The 20,994-nt window shown below is 41.8% G+C and overlaps 1 protein-coding gene across 4 annotated transcripts; it reads left to right on the top strand.

Annotated features, from left to right (window-relative positions):
• The first annotated feature begins 84 nt into the window (after window positions 1–84).
• LOC108030825 (tetraspanin-18) lies at window positions 85–20,858 on the top strand. 4 transcript variants are annotated; one of them, XM_017103946.2, is made up of 7 exons: window positions 85–202; window positions 588–672; window positions 14,417–14,534; window positions 15,023–15,121; window positions 16,310–16,438; window positions 19,169–19,528; window positions 19,587–20,858. In XM_017103946.2, exons 3-7 carry the CDS (start codon window positions 14,469–14,471, stop codon window positions 19,734–19,736), a joined length of 804 nt encoding a protein of 267 aa, XP_016959435.1. In that variant the 5' UTR covers window positions 85–202; window positions 588–672; window positions 14,417–14,468; the 3' UTR covers window positions 19,737–20,858. The 4 variants fall into 4 exon arrangements, with proteins under 4 accessions (XP_016959435.1, XP_016959444.1, XP_016959462.1 ...); XM_017103955.3 differs by having other exon boundaries at window positions 97–191; XM_017103973.3 differs by lacking the exon at window positions 85–202 and adding an exon at window positions 209–331.
• The last annotated feature ends 136 nt before the right edge of the window (window positions 20,859–20,994 follow it).

Consider the following 20,994-nt stretch of genomic DNA (forward strand, 5'->3'; position numbering starts at 1 on the left):
TGGGTGGCGTTACTGGCGAGCCAAGCTTTCAGCCGGAGCAACCTGCTTTCCGCGCATGTATTGGTGGTGGCTGTGCTGAGGGCAGTGCGAGCAGCAGCTCAGAAGCAGAAGCAGAAAACGGCTTCAGTTCGAAAGCACGCTTGCAAGCAGACGGTCGTCGTTCCGAGCGGATTCGAGATACAGAGTGCTGAGTGAGTGACGAGTGAGTTGCGATTTAAGCCACGATTCGAGGCGAGTGCCGAGTGCAGCTGTCGTGGTCGGTGCCCTGGAAGCCAGAGCCTCCAAACACACACCCTACGCTCTCTGCCCGGACCCCAGTTTCAAGCCATCGGTGCGTCTCTATCTGGATACCGCTGTGTGCGTGATTTTGTGTATAATTTTTTGCGCGCGCTCAATCAAAACAGTGCTGCGTACTCCCCGTTTGCTTACTGTAGTCCCCAGCATCAACAATATTTACCAGCCACTGCCACACAAACAAAACTCGGCCCACTCCCTAAAAGAAGAGATATAGTAATACCAAAAGTGCTGTGCTTTTTTTCGCTCCTCCAAGTTCTCAAACGTATTCAAATATTCCGGAATTATTGCAGTTTTTGATACATCCAGTGGGTCGTAAATCCTCGACGAACGTGAATTATTAAGCAGCTCGCTACGCAGCGTGCTCATATTTTACAGGTAAGTTTTCGCCTTAGTTTTCGGCAGTGCGCATATTTCTGAAAGCGAAACGGGAAAAAGATCTACGAAATAAGCAGAGCAAGTGCTCTGTTCCCAGGGAAAAGCCACCGAAAAACACCAACCACCCACCACCCACGCCCCGGGCATCCCATCCTCATCCGGGCCCAGCCCTCGACCATCCGCTTTGTTGATACGCACACACTTTTTGCGTCGCTGCTGCTCCCGCTCCTGGTGCTCGTATCCTTCCCATCCGCCCCTTTTGATTGCTGATGCTGGCCCCCACTCCGCTCCTGGACTCCCTCTTGCGCTCCTGGCCTCGTGTACCGTTGCCTTTTGGGGCCGCTGCCCTGGCATCTGTGCCACTTTTCAATTGCGCGGCCTTTCTTTATGTTTATCACTAATTCTACCTTGCCGCTCCAATCGGAACACGGAAAAAAACTTGTGTACTTTTTAGCATCGAAGGAAACCCTAGTTCTAACTTGGCAAACAGTTTAGGGATAGAAAACATAAAGTTCTAACTTACTTAAGGTTCTAGATCCTAAAAATTCCTAATTTTTCGTATCTTTCAACATAATGTTTTCTTTTCTTAGAATTTTAATAAGAAATCTATAGAAACCATCATATCATGAATGTGAATTGTGAAAGAAATAAGGGATCTGCAAGTCTTAGAATTTTTATTTCTAAGATTTTAATATTTATTTATCACTGTTATACCTTAAAGAATTTTAAAAAGAAACCCCATTTTTATCATAACTGTGTGTTCTCGAAGTATTGAGTCTGTTTCAAAATTTATAGATGGTGCAGTGTGGTAATTCTGAAAAATTCTATATCTAAAACTTTAAAAATTGATCAATAATGCAAGTCAGGTTCTGGGAAGGAAGTCCTAGTCAGTTACCTTTATTTTCATCTTCATAGTATGGGTTTTCTTTAGATATTTTCCAACGTGTACCTGCAGTGAAAGGCTCCCTTTGGCAGTTCCCTCTCTATAAAGCTGTCTCCCGTTCCTTTTGTTGTGGAGTGTGTAAGTTTTGTGCAATTTCCCTGCCTCCACCGCCATTCGCTTTTTGATCTTGAAAACACGCTGACTGCGGACTCTCTGCCCCCAGAAGCAACCTGTCCGCTCCACGAGAGCTCCGAACAAGTTTGTCCGGAAAACCAATAAAGCAAGTAGAATTGCTTATTGGAAATGCGCAAAGAACGAGACGGAGCTGTAGGAGACAGAGACAGCTGGAGCGAAAGAGCAGAGTCCCACAAATCTCGTATTTGATATCGCACTAAATGGGGGAATGGGGCTACGAGGCTGATTATGATGACTTTCCAGAACCAGAACCGCAGACTCACTTTTATTTCGTTGGCTATTCCCTCGCCAAACTACCAATTTAATTACCACAAAATGTTTATATCTGCACGGAAATGTGCAAATTATATAAACGTTACGTGACTGTAAATTTATGTTTGATATTAATCTCTTAATCAGTCTGACAACAGGCTGCAAAGGTAACTTTAAAGGGGTTGAGCGAGAGCCGATTTATTTCGCTAATGTATTAAATTAAATCAAAACCTGAAATTGAGCATGCAAAATTAATTGCCCGCATGGGCTATAAATTGGTTCAAAAAAGGTGCCATAAAAATCTGTTTTAGTTTGACAATTAAACAATAAATATCCTACCAATTCCACTGATTATGCGGATAAAAAAGTCCGCAAGCATTGTTGACATTTTATGAATTATGTAAACGTCCTTTAAAATGCAAAGAATCAAATATTTAAAGCTTGTTGAAGTCGACAGTGCCAAGGGAATTTGTTCAAAAAGCCAAAGAAAATAAGGCAAAACATTCGTTTTTATTTGCAATGAGTAAGCAGGGTTTGTTGGGTTGATTTTATATTACTTAATCTACTTTTCATTTTAAAACCCTTCTTTAAAATACAATTTGGATTATTATTATTATTAGAATACCTGCAAAGCATCTTCTGCTCTTACATTCGTATTCCCCATAGGTATAATAGCTTTAGTATCTTATCAGCCCGTTCAAATTTTCTTTTCCTAGGGCTATGGAAAAGCACCTGCCAGTTGCGGGTGAGTAATTGGCTTAAAAGTGGCTCCCAGCCTCCTATCGCGTAGGCAAATGCACATCCGAAGGGTAACAAATCACAGAAACCGTAGCCCAAGCAGGTGATGAGCCAAAAACTCATGCACCCAAGAACTTGTAAAGATGCTAGCTGCTGCACCTGCAACTGAGTGCCAGAAACTTGGGCAAACATTTGAGTAGGGATTTTTCTTTGGCTCGAACCGAAGGCGTGACAAAACGATTCACAGCATTCCGAGCGCCGTTAACCGTGTTAGCCAAGTCGAACCCGTCGTCGTTTTCGGCGCACAGAACTCGGTCTAAAGAGTTGGCCAAACTTTCCATTGGCAAATCGCAGGTGAGCGCACGCTAATGCACAGCCAAAGGCAGTAACTCAATTGGCAAATATCCGCAGCAGTCGCAGAACCATGAAGCCGCCTTGCCGAAATGTGCAACATAACTCAATTAGTGGAGTAGGAGCAGAATCGGGTTGTCGAAACAAGCGTCTCGGCGAGCATGAAATTGGCCAAAGGCCAATGGGTTTATCATATGTGTAGGGTACACCCCTGGATCCATTTAGACCAGACCTCCGACTGTTGTAGCCCCCAAAACTTGACTCTTTCAAGCACCGCTCCAAGGTGAACGGGCCACCCTGAGCAGGGCCGAACTGGACAGTGTCTTGCAGTTGTATCTGTATCTGTATCTGCAAGTCCGCCGAAAACGTATCTGCATCGGGTTACGTGTTGCGCATGCGTTGTCTCTGCATATTTTATGGTAATTCGAACTTGATCCACTCGCCGCCTTGGACTTTCACACAACATATGCCCACATATCCACCCTCGAATGGTGTTCTTCGGCGGTCCGGTGGAATTTCCCACAGCCATCTTGCATTACACGGGCTTTCTGTTTGTGGCTCGAATTGCGGCGGCAAGTTCATTGCTTCTCAGCGGCCACCAGTCAGTGGTCAGTGGTCAGAGGCAATTAAAATCAAGCCAGCAATTCTTCACCCGGCAACAATCCTGTCCAGCATTAGATCTCGAATTGCCTGCACTCTCAGCGGAAGCCCAGGCGAGCCAGCTACACATATTTCGAATGGCAGTCCCACTGTGATTTGCGGCAATTGCCCAGCCATCTGGTTGACCGACCATCCACCATCCGCCTTGGGCCTGGGATACCTAATCGCCCTGGCTGCATCTGCGGCTTTCCAATCCGATCGATTCGAGGCTGGTTACTTTGTCATTGTCTCAGTGCAACAATGGTCGGTCCCTAGCTGGCCATTTCGCAAACGTCTCTATCGGCCATGCAAACTGTCATGGATTTAAGTTAATTAAAAACTTAAAGCCAGCCAGTTGGAGCTGGACAAAGACGGGCTAACTAATCGTGTTACGGGCCGAAGAAAAGTAATATTTAAGTCGCATTTACTATGGTCTATTTTTAAACAGGTGTTTTGAAAAGGTTTCAAAACAATTTTTTAAATTGGTAGGTCAATATCAGCTTACAGCCGAACAGCAAAGTCATTAATTGAGGCTTTTAAATTATAAAACATGTACTCAAAATTAAGCAGGGTCTTATAAATAGTGAAGCAACGTTTAGAAAGTAATACTCCTGTGGGCTAAATTAGGCAGCCCATGGGCATAGGAAAAGCTAGAGAAAATCTTCTTATGTCATGATAAGCTTGAATTGAACATAGTAAGCTAGTTGATTCATAATCGCCTATCAGGCCCTTGGCCATTTTCCCATCGCAGGTATCTCTGGGTGCCATTTGCCCATTTCTTATGCCCAGCAGGTGCACAGCAACATAAGTATTTCCCCGACACATGATTAATGAACCGAAACTAGTAATAACTGCACGCATTGTTCGGGAAGCCAAAATAAAGCAAAAGCGGACTGTGAAATGTTCACTTTCGCAAGCCATGAAAATCTCCGGACGGCAGCAAAAAGATTGTGACGATTGCGCAATTGGAAGTGCGTAACTCTGATTTCTGGACATGATTGAGGGACCGAAGAAAGCAGGGGCTACCAGCAATTAAAGCAGTTACCCACCTTAATCGCTGCTCGCCCACCGAACTCGGAAGGCCCCAATCAGCAGCTACATAATGTTTTCATTTGTGTTAACCATTTTTAATTGATTGAAATGTCGACGTGGATCAAGTGTGCCTCCTAAGTTCATTTTGAAATCGTGTTTACCTTTCGTTTGACTCTTTTCCTCCGATTTTTGTTGAAAAGAAAAGAAAAGTGAAAGTCCAAATATGCAGGCGACGTGCTGCTGCAACACTGCATATTAATTTTTGTATTTTGTTTTTATTTGTGTGATGGCACGCCCCTGGGTGTTTTTGGAATTTTCTTTGGCTCGCATATGCAAAGCGATTCACGTTGGCAATTGTTTAAACATTTCCACCCCACCCCCCTGGCCGAGTGCTCAAGTTTACCTCAGTTTTCGCCTTTATTTTTTGGCTTTTCAGCTGATGCAATTGGCATATTACACAGCATGGGGAAGCGGACAAGTTTTGGGATATACGGAGCACAGCAGGTGGCTGGGCGATTTTGGACTCTAGAGTGGCGGCTTAGTACGCTTATTTGGCCAAGTTTTATTTGCCAGCAATTCGGACTGGGCAGACCTATTGCATAAGACTGTTTTAAGGCCCGAAAGTCTCAGTATGTGGAGTACGCATTTTATGGTTACCTAAAATGTGCAGATACCACTTTTCAACACTTCACATCTTTGTTCAGCAAGTAAATTAGGTATTTTGCTTATATTATTAATTGGAGTTTTAGGTATTTTTAAAAAATATTTATGTGGCTCAAGCAAACCATACATTTAGTATCTTCAATTAGATCATCATTTTCGAGATGTAGATTTTCCAATTTTATCATTTATTTTGGGTATTTTGTGTTTTTAAAGAGTTTTTTCTTTAGCCTACAGGGCTGGAAGAGAACTTCCCGCTATTCATTAGTATATTTAATTTAGATTTATGTCCATGTCGTGATAAACGAAAAGTTCTTAAACTCCTGGCTTCCCAAGCTCCTCTTATTCCGCTGTAAAAAGGCTCCAAGTTATTACCCCAGCTCCCAGAAACTATAAAGAATATTCAATCTGAGGCATAAATCGTACATGCAGATTGTATCAGCCAAGATAAGTGCAGCCCCCTGGTTCTCACACTCGGGGCAGGCCTACAGGAAGTAGTAGGTCCGTCTCCGTTATTAGATAAGTTGCACTGTAGCCGGGCCTCTGGGGGAGGGTCTGAAAGCACGGACGTCATCAGAAAACTTCCCACATAAATTTATCCCAGCTCTGGCTGGCGCTGGATATGTGCGCGTAGCCCCGTATTTCATAGTTGCATAGGCGGTGGCAGGCGCTTTTTTGCCGCATTCTTTTTTCCCATTTTTGCACTCCCATGCGTTTGGGAGTAGCATGTGTATCTACACTTTCAGCCGCTCTGAAATGAACCGAACCGCACCGAACTCAAGTGAACTGAACTGAAATGCAGCGAAATGAAGTCAAAAACTTGCCCCACAGCCGAATGAGTGAGCTTGCTAAACATCGAATGAGGAGCATTGATTGCATTGCATATTGCCAAATGGAAAATTGTGAATTGTCTTGGCCAACACTGGAAACTGATGGAAAATTATCTTTCCAAGTGGCCGTCTTCTGTTTGCTGTCTGCAGGAGGAAGTGCCAAAGGTTGTGAATGTGAAAGTTGAGCTCGAGCCGAAGGAGAGGCGCATTAGCCGCAAGTTAAGCGCATTGAACTTGGCCCCTCTGGGGGTCCAAAAGAAAGTTAAATAAGTTAAGTAATCCCAGAGCCAGCGCGCACGATCCTCGCTTTTCACACTCGAGCTTGCGTGTGGATGCAACTGTCGCTGGAAAAAAAAACAAAAACATATCTGCCAGATACTTATTTCATTTAAGCATATGAAAGGTAATCTGTGAGAGCCACTGCCGCTCGTTAAAAGGCCGCAATTTGCGCCCCGTGACTCGAAATGGGTATTATCTAAATCTGGGGCCACCTTAATGCCCCACGGATCTCTCCTCTCCAGCTCGGAACTAAGCATCTGTTTAGGTCGCAGTCCGCCCACGCAGAAAATGGGTGCCGAAAAGGGGTAATTCTCTGTGGTGGCGGAGCCCCGCAACTTTAATGGAAATTTATTTGCATCTGTTATGAATTGAAGTGACGGCGGGCGTTGGTTATGCTTTTTGTCTCTCGAATGCAGGAAATCGTCGCTCCACACAGCACACACGGCGTATGTGTAATCTCGCCACAACAATGCCTCATGAACTCTCAATTGGAAACACAAAAAAATGGTTAATATATAGGAACTGGCTGTTAAATGGCACAATTGGAGTGGGATTGTTTTACTTAAAGCTGGAGTGGCATATAGGATGTCCACAATGTAGACTATACTTGTAAAAATGAGAGATAGAAACTTATATTTTGTTTATTACATTTACGAATAATACTCCCCAAGTAAATACTTATACATAACATTAAATGTAAAGATCATTTAATTAGACAAATATGCGAAAAAATTTAGGAATACCAAATGTAGGCTCCCCCACTTTAAAACCTCCCAAAATAAAAGACCATAAGAACCATCTCAGGTCCGCCATTGCTGCCAACTGATTTATATGCATAGGTTATATAACTTGACTCCCATTAGTATTCCAAACTTTTGTATTTTCCTCCAACTTTGATTTGACTTTGCCGCCTCTTTCTTCCTTTGTTTATCTTTGTCGAAACGCCTCATTATGCTGGGCAAACAGCGGAGGTTTAAAGCATTTCATCAGTTTATTTTATTGATGAAAAGTGAAAAAACCAGTAATAACAAACCGACAAGGAGGAGGCAGCTAGGCACAGACAAAGGCAATCATTTGCCAGCTCATTATGGGCTAAATAAATGTAAGTGTGTCAACCTCGTTCGGGCTCTGTAATTCAGACTGACAGCCACAGATACAGATACGGATACAGCAAAGGCTGCAGATACAGCTACAGATATAGTACATTGCCCGTCTTGCAGCCTAACTGGAGCAATGAGCAATAATAAACCAAAAAGCCAGAGACATTGAACGAATTCTGGTTCTGAGCATTTCACTTTTCAACACAAAAAAAAAACTGAACAATTAAAAAGAAGAAAATTAATAAAGAACTGGAGTGGATTGCTCGAGGGCGGGGAACCTACTCAATTAAGTAAAAATTCATGTATATGCAAAGTTTCTTTTCTCTGTCCACGGCGCTGGTAATTGGCCCCAAATAGTTTCGTATTCCCCGTCCCCTTTTAATATTTACCTTAAAGTAGGTCAGTGTCTGAAATGTTATTCGACTTCTCGCGTTCTTGACAAAAATTTGGTGCATAAGCGAAAACATTTGGGTGGGTCAAATAATTTACTTTGAGTCTGAAAAAGCTCTAATTACATCGTTTGATATTAAGTTCTTGCTACACTTTGAGTTTCTCATCTTCTTATCAAAAATGTATTAGGAATTTCTGTTTTGGTTAGATTATATTTAATCATTTTTATGGAATGTGACTATCATAAATTCTTTTATCTCAAATAATGAATAAAGTCAGCCAGTCCAACGAATTTTGCATAACATCAGACATCTCCCTCAAAAATCTTTGCCAAAGTAAATTGTGGCGCACAAAGTTCATCAATTCTCTGACATTCTTTGATTAAAATCGCTCAGCAAATTTAAGTTTTGACATTTTACCTATTTCACAGAAAAGTTGTCGAAGCCATATTTGCATATCAACTCTTTCTATCGCTCTTTGTAATCGAATCTAGAGTAAAACTTCTGAAAATTTCCTCAGCCAACTAGAGATAAATTCGCAAAAATGTATCGCATAACTCTGCTAAATGGCCAGACTTGTCTGGGTCTCTCGTGGCCGGCTGGCTTTTGGTAGTAGTTGGCACTGGCTGGTTCGTTGGTGACAACCCGCCGGCCTGGCTACCAGGTCTGGGTTCTACACTGTGGAAAAATATTTAAATACATTTACAGAAATTCGAAACGAAATCAACTTTATTAGTTCAGATTAATTTGAATTTGGTCTCTATGGAACCCTATATCATTTTTTGGTAGTCCTGAACAATTAAAAATACAATAATTTTATTTGTTACGCGTTTTAAAGAACGCTAAAGACATAAAAATTAATTAATAGATTCAAAATATAAATCAAAATAATGTGTCAGAACTTAAAAATGTAAAATCTCATTGTGCGAATATCCTAAGTTCATAATTCGAGAATTAATTCAACTTGTATTTGTTAATCTTAAATTTTCATAGACTGTGCAGCCTTGGGTAGCACGAAACTATTTTTTCCAGTGCGCCTGCTCTCGTAACAGCAGTGGGCGGCGGGGGGCGTGGCCGGGGAATCGGGCTTGGGATTGGGGCGTTGGCATCTGCGCTCGCTTACGGCGCACGGCCTGGTCCAGTGCACATGGGCAAAGGCAACCGAACGAAGCTGTCAGGTGTTAAATTGGCAAGCCATCAAATGGCAGCAAACATGGCAACAAACACCGCCGGAGCGAAGACCATTGACCTAAAAATGAAAGAAGAGCGGAGTCGGACAAAGGTGCCCACTCTTCAACTCGAAGACCCCGGACTGGGTCTGGCTTTCGACTCCGTCTCGTGCCGGAGCCCACTAATTATGTCGAATTAACGCACTTCATGTGATTATATAAGCAAACTAGCAAAAACTAACAGCCGGAGTTGAATGACTCCCCAAAGCGAAAAGAGACATTAACAAAACTGAATACATGCGACATTCAATTAGCCCTGTGTGAGGTGCTGTCCAATCGCAAGACCCATTTAATTCAACCACTTCAAGGTATAATATTCGGACGGGTCCTGTTGTAAATTCTGGCTGCCTGCCTCTACGGAGATTTCAAAATGTGCCGCTCCAAAGGCTAGCCAAGTTATTTGCCCGGCTTTTCCTGTTTTGCGTTGTATTTGCATTAATTAAGCGAAATTTAAAAATAAATTGATTGTGTGGCTCGTGCGCGGCAGCGAAAAATATCAAAAGCACAAACAAGAGCGTCAATATTGCGCTATATTTTGCTCAATTAATGAAGTTTGATTCCAGCTGGATAAGTTCGGGTTTAAGGCCTTTTTTATGGGGGACACAAATTTAGCAATCAACGGAGGCAGAGAAAAAAGGTTGGGTCAACAAAATGATAAACTTTTTTGCAAGGGACATCAGTTAGCATAAATACATTTTGATGTTGTTCGATTGGAAAAATGGGTTAGACCACATAAAAGGAAACAATTGGGCGCGATTAATTTCTGTTGAAACGTTAAATGTTTCATAAAAAAGGATGAATTTGTATTATTAAATGTCTAGTGTGTATATAAGTAAGTATGATTAGTATGTGTTGCAAAAACATTGCTTTGAATACATAAATTATTGAGAAAAGCAGTTTGAAATTTAAGTGCTTAAACTAATTAAATACGTGATCATCCGATCGAGCACATTTTATTAGGCACCCCAGCTGATTAAGGCATTAAAATGCCTCTTAGCCCAGCCGTTTAAAACTGAGTAGTTCCCACACATTAAGCTACTTGAAATCCACTCTCGTATGCATACTTAAGATCTTGAACGGGTGTTCCTCAGGCCGAGCCACCCACCTGCATTTAAGTACTGTTTGGAGAGTGCGGTGACCCAATTGAGGCTTATTACGCCATAATTTAATTACCCATTCCGGGGAGTTTAGTTTGGGGTGGGGAAAGCCACAGCTATAAAGATGAGCAACGGCAAACAGGGAATTTCCCACGCTTTGACAGATAGAAAAGTGGCTCTGTGGTTCTGTGGCACTTTTGGTTTCGAGCGTGATGAGTTTTCCCCGACTGCCGTCTCACATTTTCCATTTCCCATCTCCAGAGCCCAGCCGGCCAGCGAGCCAGCCAATCAAATCAGAATCGAAGAGGCGAGAAAAATGGGAAACAGAAAGCATTGGCAACAAATAAAATTTCTAAATTCTTGGCAAGCCAGCGAACGTGACAAGTGTGAGTACACACATGGTGGTGCGAGAGTGCATCGGGGATTGGAATGGGGAAATAGCATCTATCGCGTCGGTCGAAAAGTTATGGCCGAAGGTTTTGACAGCCTCTTCGGTTCTCAACTCTTTTTTCCCCCCTTTACTCTTTTTAATTAATACAAGTTACGACTTTCTTTAACCCATTTTGACGCCGACCTGCTGCAGAGGGAAACAGAGTCGGTTGGCACAACAAGAAAATGACTTCCAGCCAGTCCCACCATTGAGACCCGCTCGAATTTCCTTTTTGCAAAGGAAAATGCTTTAATCACCGCCGCGACGCCGAAAAAAATGTGCATTGTTTGGAGAGCGCTCGGGTTCGGGCTCCCTAGACCTCCACTTCCACAGCAGCCGGTGAAACAAAACTTTCTATGGTTAAAAAATGCTGTTCGAGCATGTGCAAGCATTTAATTACGCAAATAACAAACGAAGAGCGAATCAACATCCGAATGCAAGTCAGCTGCAAGGCCCATAAATTTGCAATTTATCTGGCGGATTTGCTGCCTTTTCTATTATATTTTTTGCTAAGGTATACATATACGTATAAGTATGAAAAAGCTTGGGGCGACATGTAAATCGATCTCTGCCCACAAGGAAAATGTTATTTTTACCTGTATAACACACTGGGGGGCTGGCATTTAATTTAAATCTATCTTTATATCTATCGCTCTATCTATCTATCTGTCTGTCTATCTATCTATCTGTCTGTCTATCTATATATCTATCTAACTATATATCTATCAATCTATCTTTTTATCTATCAATCTATCTATCTATCTATCTATCAATCTATCTATCTATCTATACATCTATCTATCTATCTATATATCTATCTCCCTACGATTTTATTTATCTATCTTTGTATCAACCTATCCGTATTTGACATGTATTTGTGAGTTTATTTTATTCCCCATATTCTTAACAAGAAAATATCCAGTAAATTCTGTCTAAAATAAGTAAGACAAGATTTCATTTTTCATTAAAGCAAAGAAAAATTCCTTAGGCTTTCCCCTTACAATGTCAAAGCTAATTCATATTTGTTTTATGAAAATGTAATATTTCCTCCATCAAAGATTTGAGTTTGCTGGGTACACATGCATCTTGAGTAGATCTCGAGACCTAATATTTGAGTTAGATGAAATGCTGATGCTGAGCTGGCTGAATTTTTGCCAATATTTTGCATGGGCCACTTGAAAGTTAATTACAAGATTTGGCCCCCTGCACGTGTGTGTGTTGGCCATGTAGCCGCGCCAGAGTGTGTGTTTGGGCTAATGGCAAGCTTTTGAATTTTATATGGGCTCATGGAGACGAGAACCAGCAGCGGCGGCTTAGTGGGTGGCTGCTGGAAGCTTTTCCGCTTTTCCACTCAGCCGGAGAATTAATTAAAGCTCGGAGTCGAACTGCAGCACTAATGAACAGATAAGGATAAAGGTTGACTGGTGCTCAGATAAAATCGGAATCGAAGCTCTAAAAGAAATCAAAAAAGGTTCCGTAAATGATTGTTACTTTAGTGTAATTAAATTTGGAATTTGAAAATGCGAACGTAAGGCTTTGGTCGACAAATATTTACTTGTTTTGTTATGACATTTTTTTAAAGCTGTGGCTTTGCTTTGCTATCAAGCCAGCCGGTTTGGCTTTATGCAAATCGAAATCCCCTGGGATAAAATTCAAATTAGAATGCAAATAAAAATAAATGTTTAATACGGCATCTCTCACTTTAAACATCTCCCAAACAAACGACTTTGGCGTCAATACTCGTAAACAATGCGCTGTTTTTGACTAAGCCCATATTATAAATTCAATGTCACAACCATTAAGCACTCTATGCACATCCGTTGGGCAGTCATTTGCATACGCTATCAGCAGAAAATTTAAACTAATTTAAAGCCGTAACGTCGTACGTCTTAAACAATGGAAAAGCAATTAAAAATTTGATAAACTTTTCTCGATTTGGGGGTGTTCAGGAGGGGAATGAAAAGGAAAAGTAGGGGATGTGGCGCCCACATAAACTCGGCTTATGTGTATGTGGGCCCCTAGAGCGTTATGCATTCAAGTACCTCATGCACTCAGTGCCTCAGTGGGTTAAGACCTGAGGGTGAAGTTATAGCACTGGAATCACTTCATATTTTTCACACATTTTATGATCATAACCGTTTTATTTTCGTTTCTAGTAATAATAAAAAATCAACAAAAAATATTGATAAAATAAAAATAAATCTTAAATAATTGTACAGTTCTTATTCTACATTTAAATATATTAATTTTGTTCAGAAAGAAGATCTAAAAAACGTTGAAATTACTATATTGATTGTTACATTTATAGCCGTTGCTTAACCTGCTTAACCAGAAGATTGACATCTTAAGTGCTATTTTTTTGACCGCGGCTGTGTGGCTGCGAACACAATTACATTTCGGCCAAAACATCATTAGGGGTGCAACGGGCAAAGAGGATGGGGGAATCGGGGCTTTTACCGGGCTCAAAGGGACCAGCATAGAATGAGAACAAAAATGTTGGCAAGGAAAATGTTTGCCAGTCGCCGCGGCTTGGCAGCAGAACAGCATCGAAACGCAGAAACTCGAAAACTCAGAAACCCAGAGACTGAGAAACCGAGGGCTTAGCTCCGCGCCGAGTGCTCTACTTTTCCAACTTCAATAGCTCGTGACATTGTTTGTGTGTATATATTTACCCAAATAACTACGCACACATGTGCGGCTGAGAATTTGGCTAAAACCAGCTGCCAGCAACAGCAGCCTCTGAAAAGAAAAGTGCTAAGATGGGACGCTGTGAAAGGCGGGGAAAAGCGGGAAGCCGGGAAAGCGGCGGGGAAGCTGTTCTACTGCTAATGAGAAAGTTAACGCGGAACGAGATGCTGGAAATCGAGATTCCCGCCGACTCAATGAATTAATGAATGAACGAAAGCTTGTAATTTACTCGAACAATTTTTAGTTGCTCTTGGAATTACCATATCTTCTTATCTGATGAGGCAGGCGTTGTGTTGGGCATCCACTGAAACCGTAATTAATTTGGATTTAAATAGCATATACGACTTGTTGAAGAACTTGTTTGAATAGTCAAAGGAAATTGGTCTAGAAATAAGAGACTTTGTTCATTTGCATTATTTACATAATATATTCTAGTAACCACAAATTTTAATAAAGTTGTTATTTCTTATATAATATGATATTATATATATATGTAAGATATATCTTAAAAAAGCAGTCTTACAAATATATATATATTATATAAATAAATTTGTTTTTGGTTAAGGTGTTCCCCCTGTTCTTTCATACAAATTTGAATGAACTCCAAGTTGGGCTTTCTTTTCATCTGAAATATTTCCCTCTGAAGTGATTCTCTAGCTTTTAACGGCCAACTTTACATGTTAATTTGTTAGGCACGGGGCACGTACCAACATGGCCGATAAGAAATGCAGCCTGGCCAGAAATACTTCTCTTGTTTATTTACGCTTCTTGGTAATTTCGTTATTATGCCGCTCGTTTTTTGTGACACTTTCTTTTCTGTTGTGTGTGCTCTGTCCATCAGAGTGTGCGGCACTTAACACGAAATTAAGTAAATTAAGTAAAAATATTTTAATTCAATTAGAAACCCCACTCGCACAGTGCTATAACGAGGAATTTCACTTTGTCATTGCAGTTGAGAGAGCTCCGTGGAGGAAAACAGCCCCAAGATTTCGAAAACAACGAAAATGGTCTTCGACTGCGGAGTCTGGTGTGCAAAGTATTTGCTTTGCATATTCAATTTTATATTTTTCGTAAGTATATGAAGTGCTGCCATGACTATGGCTGCGATTTATGCGCCGGGTGCATATGGCCAAAAGATATTTCTCTGGCGATGGGTGCGTTCGCCCATGTCATCCCATCCCATACCAAACCATCAGATTCCATTGCAACTCAATCAGGCAAATCTCTGCGCATGCGCATGCGCTGGTGCTTTGCTTTTGCTTTGCTATGCTTTTTCCCGCATTTTCAGCTCGGCAGCTTGGCGGCTCGGCGGTTCATTGACTTTCAGCCGTCATATCATCATCATCATCTTGATTGCCAAACCTCATCATCGGCGTTTTCGAATGCAATCAACAGGGGCAGGCAACGTCATCATAATAACAATCATCCAACTGCGTTTGCATGTCCAGCGGGGGGGACTGTGTTTTAGTACTTTATGCCTTGTGTTTCACTGTAAACACACAAATGCCTGCTACCTGGTGCACTCAGATACTTACTTGTTTTTTATCCTCTTCTGCAGGTGCTAGGCACAATTATATTCGGCATCGGACTATGGCTGGCCGTGGACAAGCACTCGCTGATTGCTCTCCTCAAGCTGGTCGAGAGCGAGCGCATTGAGGTAAGACCAAGGGGTATTCCCCATCCCCCAATCCCCCAAGCCAACGCCAATCCCGCCCAACTCCGGGTGAAAGTGGTGCCGCCGAAACACCCCTTCGAAGGCCCCAAGAAACCGCTGCATTCCACCCAATTATAACGCAATTTATACGCAACCCATCGGAGTGTGTAATTCACATATATCGAAGTGGTGGTAAATCAACCCCGAAATATAGATCAACCTCACGTGCAGGTGCTCCCCCATAATAGCGGGCACTGGGACTGTGATTATTAAAAAAATATAATTATATTGTAAACATGGAACGCAGTTCGGGGGAATGGCCAGAAAAAGCTAATCAAACTGCACGATGCATTGTGCTGACACACTGTCTAACAATAGGGGAAGGTTTCTGGTGCTACTCTGTAATTGGGTTGAAATAATAGACTCCCCGCTCTATATAAGGCACTGGAATATACACTGGCATTGATAGGAACAGGAATATAGTAATTTGAAGAGCTTAGAAGGCGGAACTCTGAGACCTACTCTGCTTTTCGTGAAATTTGAAAGTTATTTAAGGCTTAAAAACTAAAACTAAAGTTCCAAAAACAAAATCAAAAGAGGTGTTTCGTTTTGAAAACTATTTTTTGCACCATACCTCTACCCTCTATCTATTTAAAATATGCAAATCGTGTCTAAAAGCGGCACCACCCACTTTCAGCCAATTCACACAAATAAACTTTTTCAACTAGCCTGAAACTATGACAAATTCCATCAAAAGTTGCATGCTCAGCGTTAACTAAAGTTCGTATGGCACCCCCTATACCATGTGCTATCTGACTAAGCGTAGAGTTTTTCGCTCCGGAAAAACAAATGAAAAGTGCATGTCCACACGGGGACTAATTGTGGGGTCGCCTAGGATAAACATGCAGAAACTAATTGAGAAGCTTTACCAGGAACTATTTCTGCCATGGGTTGGTCAATGAACTTGTGTACTTGTAGCAGTTGTGGCAGCTTTAAAGCATTTATCTCAGATCTAGGAAATTTGCCTGCGACAATTGGAGAAAATATGCGTATAATTCAATTATATGATTGAGGAAGAAGACAATTTTTGGCCAGTTCAAAGTTTAATTACGTATACGCAGGGCAGACATCATCTGCAATTACCCACACATTTCTGACCATTTGTTTCTGCCCGCCTTGTTTTCATTGCAGCAATTTACACAGCCGCAGGCCATAGAGCAGCTGGCCTATGTGCTCCTCGTCATCGGAGCCGTCATGTTCTTCATGAGCTTCTTGGGCTATCTGGGAGCCATGCGCGAGTCCCGCTGTCTGCTCTCGACGGTAAGTGAACAGATCGAACACTCGAGTGAATCGCATGTGGGTCAGAGGTGCGGACCCAGGGACAGTCCGTTTCAGAACTGGAAATCACTTACAGGCCCGCGATTTCAGAGCCAATTACTTTTTTAATATTTTATTCAAATATGACAACCCTAGTTTACAATGTAATATTTATGAAGAGCTCCCAAGCGATTGATAGAAAAATCTGTTTGTGTGGACCTCATAAATTACTAGAATGGCATTACAATTTTTTGTTAATCACCACTTAAACTGGTGTTCATTAAAAATAGGAAAAAAAAAACGAAACTTTAGCCTTTAAATTAAGGGTTTTATTTTCTAGTCTTTAAAGTTGTTACTACTTGCGATTTATTTATTTTAATGAGTAAACGGTGCTCTACTATTAATTGAGGTTATTTCTTGAGATAGTAAAATCTGTTTGTATTTATAAGAACTAATTTAATTCCTTGACTACTTAACTTTTTAAGTGCAGTTCAGTTCAATTAAAATGCATTTAAAACATATGCTAACTTTTTACAAGGTTAAAGCTGACTTTTAGCCAAAGGTGAATCAAAAGTGACTTTACCGAGAAACCAATTTAAAATAACAATGAGTTCTCGGGGGAAAACTTGTTTGTTTTTCATTAGTGAACACCTCCCTTACAGTGCCGAAACGCATTGTGGCAAATTTACATTTCCCCTCCCAATCAATGAGTCCAATCAGATCTTGACGAGCTTGCATCATCGGATACATTGTGCTTGTAATGGATGACAGACAGACACCGAAGATGCTCAGCTCAGGGGCTGGGGATTCGATTCGAGCTGGCCGATTGCCAGCCGTTTGTTTGCATTTTCCACCGAAAAACTTTGCCGTCGAAGAGGATTTCCAATTGACTTTGACTCTTGGCTGGAAAAACCATTGAAGGCACTCGGGAGAAAGTTGTACATAGCCGGGTGCTGGCTATAGGTAAATTATCATGCATATATATTTCGGGTATAGATACAGACAGTCGTGTTTGAACGATTGGTTAAGCGGCAGCCCTCATGACAAGCCCTTCACTTGGCCATGTCTCTGCGGTCTTGGCCTGGGCGTGAGTGGAATTGTAATTTCTCTGGACTAGAAGATAATTTACATTTGGCTGTGAGTGTCCCAGAGGGACTTTCTACGTTCCAGAGTGGTCACTCGGGGCGATTGCAGTAATTAATAAACTGTTTTATCGCATTTGCCTGCATCATTTACCCCGGGCGCGCCCACCTTTCAGGGCTTGGCCGGCTTAATTGCAGCGACAAACAGGTGGAATTCAATTTAGCTTAGTCAGTGGAGGGAGGCGAATGCGCGACGCTGGCTCTGCGCATGCGCAGCGGTGCCGAACACGCGACCTGCATGCGACCCTCTTGGGTTTTGCACTTAAATTAGCCAAGGTCGGTCGCTTAACGCATCCCAAGGCCAGTTCAGCTCTTGGCATGGCTAACATGTCTTAGCATTGATTTTTTAGACGGTAATTTTAGGTACTCGCGCACCTAAACGCTTTCAAATCACTACACTTGGCATGCAAACACAGTGACGCTGCTCTCCATAGGCCGCAATTCGGTGAGCTTGCATGTGTATCTGACAGATACTTTTGCGGGCGGCCACCAACGCCCACGACGGCTGAAATGAAATGCTGCCGGGCGTAACGCCGCAACACAACCAGCCAAAACCGAGCATATCAGAGCAGCGGATCAGGGCAGAAACCACAACGACAACGAATGCGACAACATTGGCCAGGCACTTAGAAAAACGTATTCTAATAAATGAGGACATTCCTGAGGAAATTATATGGCTACTGCGTCTGAAAAATGTATAAGCTGGGGAAAAAAAGTTAAAAAACTATTTTAAATACCTCTTTTTTCTGCGGAATTACTAAGAAATCTAGTAAGCACATTGGTGTCACTTTTTACTCCAATATTATACATATTTCAATAGCTACAGCGAATTTAAAGAAAATTTTAATATTTTTTTCTTAAAGAAAAGAATAAATTTTAGCAAATATGCTATTAGTTATAAAGTTAAGTTTTGATTTGATTTTTTTGTGTGCATTGCTTAGGTAGAATAGCAGAATGAAAAGCCGCAAGAGCTTTTCGAAACATGCAACAAAACATCGAGAAATGACCTTCAGCATTTGTGCTGCATGCTGCGACCTCCGCCGCCCATCCGCCCAGGCGCCCATCCCCCTAATCGCCATTTTCAGCGTATCTATATCTGTATCTATGTGGATTTAAGTGAGTGTGTATATGTTTAGGCCAAACTCAGCATCAGCGGCTGGCAGGCCGACAAATGCTGCACATTTGGCTCAGGGTCAGATGAGTAGATTTTCTGCACGGCTCACAAAGTGCCCAGCGAATTGGGTCAACCGCGTGCGAGCATTATAAATAAACCCAGCGACCATAACAACAAATCACTGAATAAATTAATTGTGTAATAATTAACGACTTTATATTTAAATATGAGGGTTAAGTTAAATATAGCAAATGGAAGACAATTTATGTGGGCTTGGAAACTGTCTAAATGGTCAAAATAAATACGTGTTTTAAAATATGATATTAATATCCATAACTTAGTTTTAATATGTATACTAATACTAATATTTCTGATATATAGGGTTTATAGAGTGCTTTCTCAGTAGGATACTCTAAATGTAATTTAGAGGAATCTTATAATAATAAATAATTTAATATACCTTTTCCGCCCTTGCAGTACGGAACATTCCTGATCCTGTTGCTGGTGGCCGAGATCGTCGCCGGCGGCCTGGGCGCCTTCTTCAAGGACAAGGTGCGGGCCGAGAGCAAAAACTTCTTGCAGACGACCATCACCAGCTACTCGCTGGGCGAGAATGTGGACGCCACCTCGCTGATGTGGAACCAGCTGATGGGCAACTTTGGCTGCTGTGGCATCAACGACTACCGCGACTTCGAGGCCTCGCCGGCGTGGGTCAGCGGCAAGGGCAACCGAACCATCCCCGATGCCTGCTGCATCCTCAAGGATGTGGCCAACCAGGTGCCACGCGACGAGGACTGCACAACCAATCCCAGCGACAGCAACAGTTTCTACAAGAAGGTAGGGGGAAATAGCTCCAAAGAGGCGCAATCCAAGCTAACCTTTCGTTTACTCACAGGGCTGCTACGAGGTCTTCACCGAGTGGCTGATTCGGCAGCGCGAACTGATCATCGTGGCCATCGCGGTGGGCATTGTGCACCTGGTCCTCATCATTCTGGCCTTCGCCCTGTGCAAGGCCTTTGCCAAATACAACGACATGCGTCTGTAAATCCCCGACGACGAGGACAGCGGATGTTGTGACAGTTTTCAGAGTTAGCAAAGTAGACGTAGGAACGAGCCAAAACAGCAGAGCAGCAGAACAGCAGGACAGTGAAGAGCGAGACGATCCCTCCTATGACTCCCCCAAAACAAGTAAAGAAATGGAAAAAACAACGCCCTACCGAACACCGCGACGTGCTCAACGGACACAAATTATATAATGCATTTGCCGCATGGAACGGGACAGACACACTCACACACGGTTTAATACAGCTCTACTCTAACAATAAGCTAAGATCATAGCCAGCATAATCCATTTACCGATAATATTCAAGAATATCTTACACGAAATGTTGCTCAACGGTTTGCCAGCAATGAGATCGGGGAGGTTTTACGAATGAAACACACACACTTGGAATATTTATTTGTAAATCTGTTTTGATAGCAGTTTTAGTTGTTAAGTAGTGAACTACGATATGCGTATATTGTAACTATTTTGCTTAGTCCATTACGATTTTGTTATGCAATCGGGCATTCGAAAACCACTCAAAAACATCACAGAAACCACATAGATTAGGGCGCAAGACGACACGCGAATGTTTTGAGATTGAGCGAACCATGAAATCAATTTTGAAAGGTAATTTTTAACGAGGCAAGAAGCATTAGGCCCATTTAAATACACGCATGCATATATACAAATATCGATTGAAAAAGATAAAAACATAAAACGAAGTGAAAAGGCATTGACATTGTACTAGTATGTGTATTAGTTGGTAAGTCTCTAACCATAAGTTGTAACTTTAGTTGTTTTTGCTATGGCTATCTTCGAGTTTTTAACTACACACGCCGGCGACCCCGGCTCTTTTGTTAAAAATGAATGTTGTACATTTTTGAATTCTATATATACATATATAACTATTATTAATGCATATTATATACACGTATGTCTGTAGTTTACTTAATGTACTTTTTGGAAACAGCGCGATGAAGTCGTAAAGCGAACGCATAAAAGCATTAAACAAAACACACAAAAACGATAAATCCCCCAAGAACGCGAAGCAAAACCCCATTTAAGATGTACATTTCTGAACGTGAATGAAAAAGTAATTAAAATAAAGAAAAAATAAATCAACTTGCGAGTTTTTCACTTGGTTTGCGCAGCCTTTTCCGGGTTTCGTAGCAGCGAGCTTTTGCATGGGACACATACACCTGTAAGTAAAATCTAACAGTCCGTGTTAACAGAATGTTAATGAGAGCTTAAAAGCTGT

Source organism: Drosophila biarmipes, chromosome 3L (genome assembly GCF_025231255.1).
Source record: "Drosophila biarmipes strain raj3 chromosome 3L, RU_DBia_V1.1, whole genome shotgun sequence".
Taxonomy (NCBI): Eukaryota; Metazoa; Arthropoda; class Insecta; order Diptera; family Drosophilidae; genus Drosophila; species Drosophila biarmipes.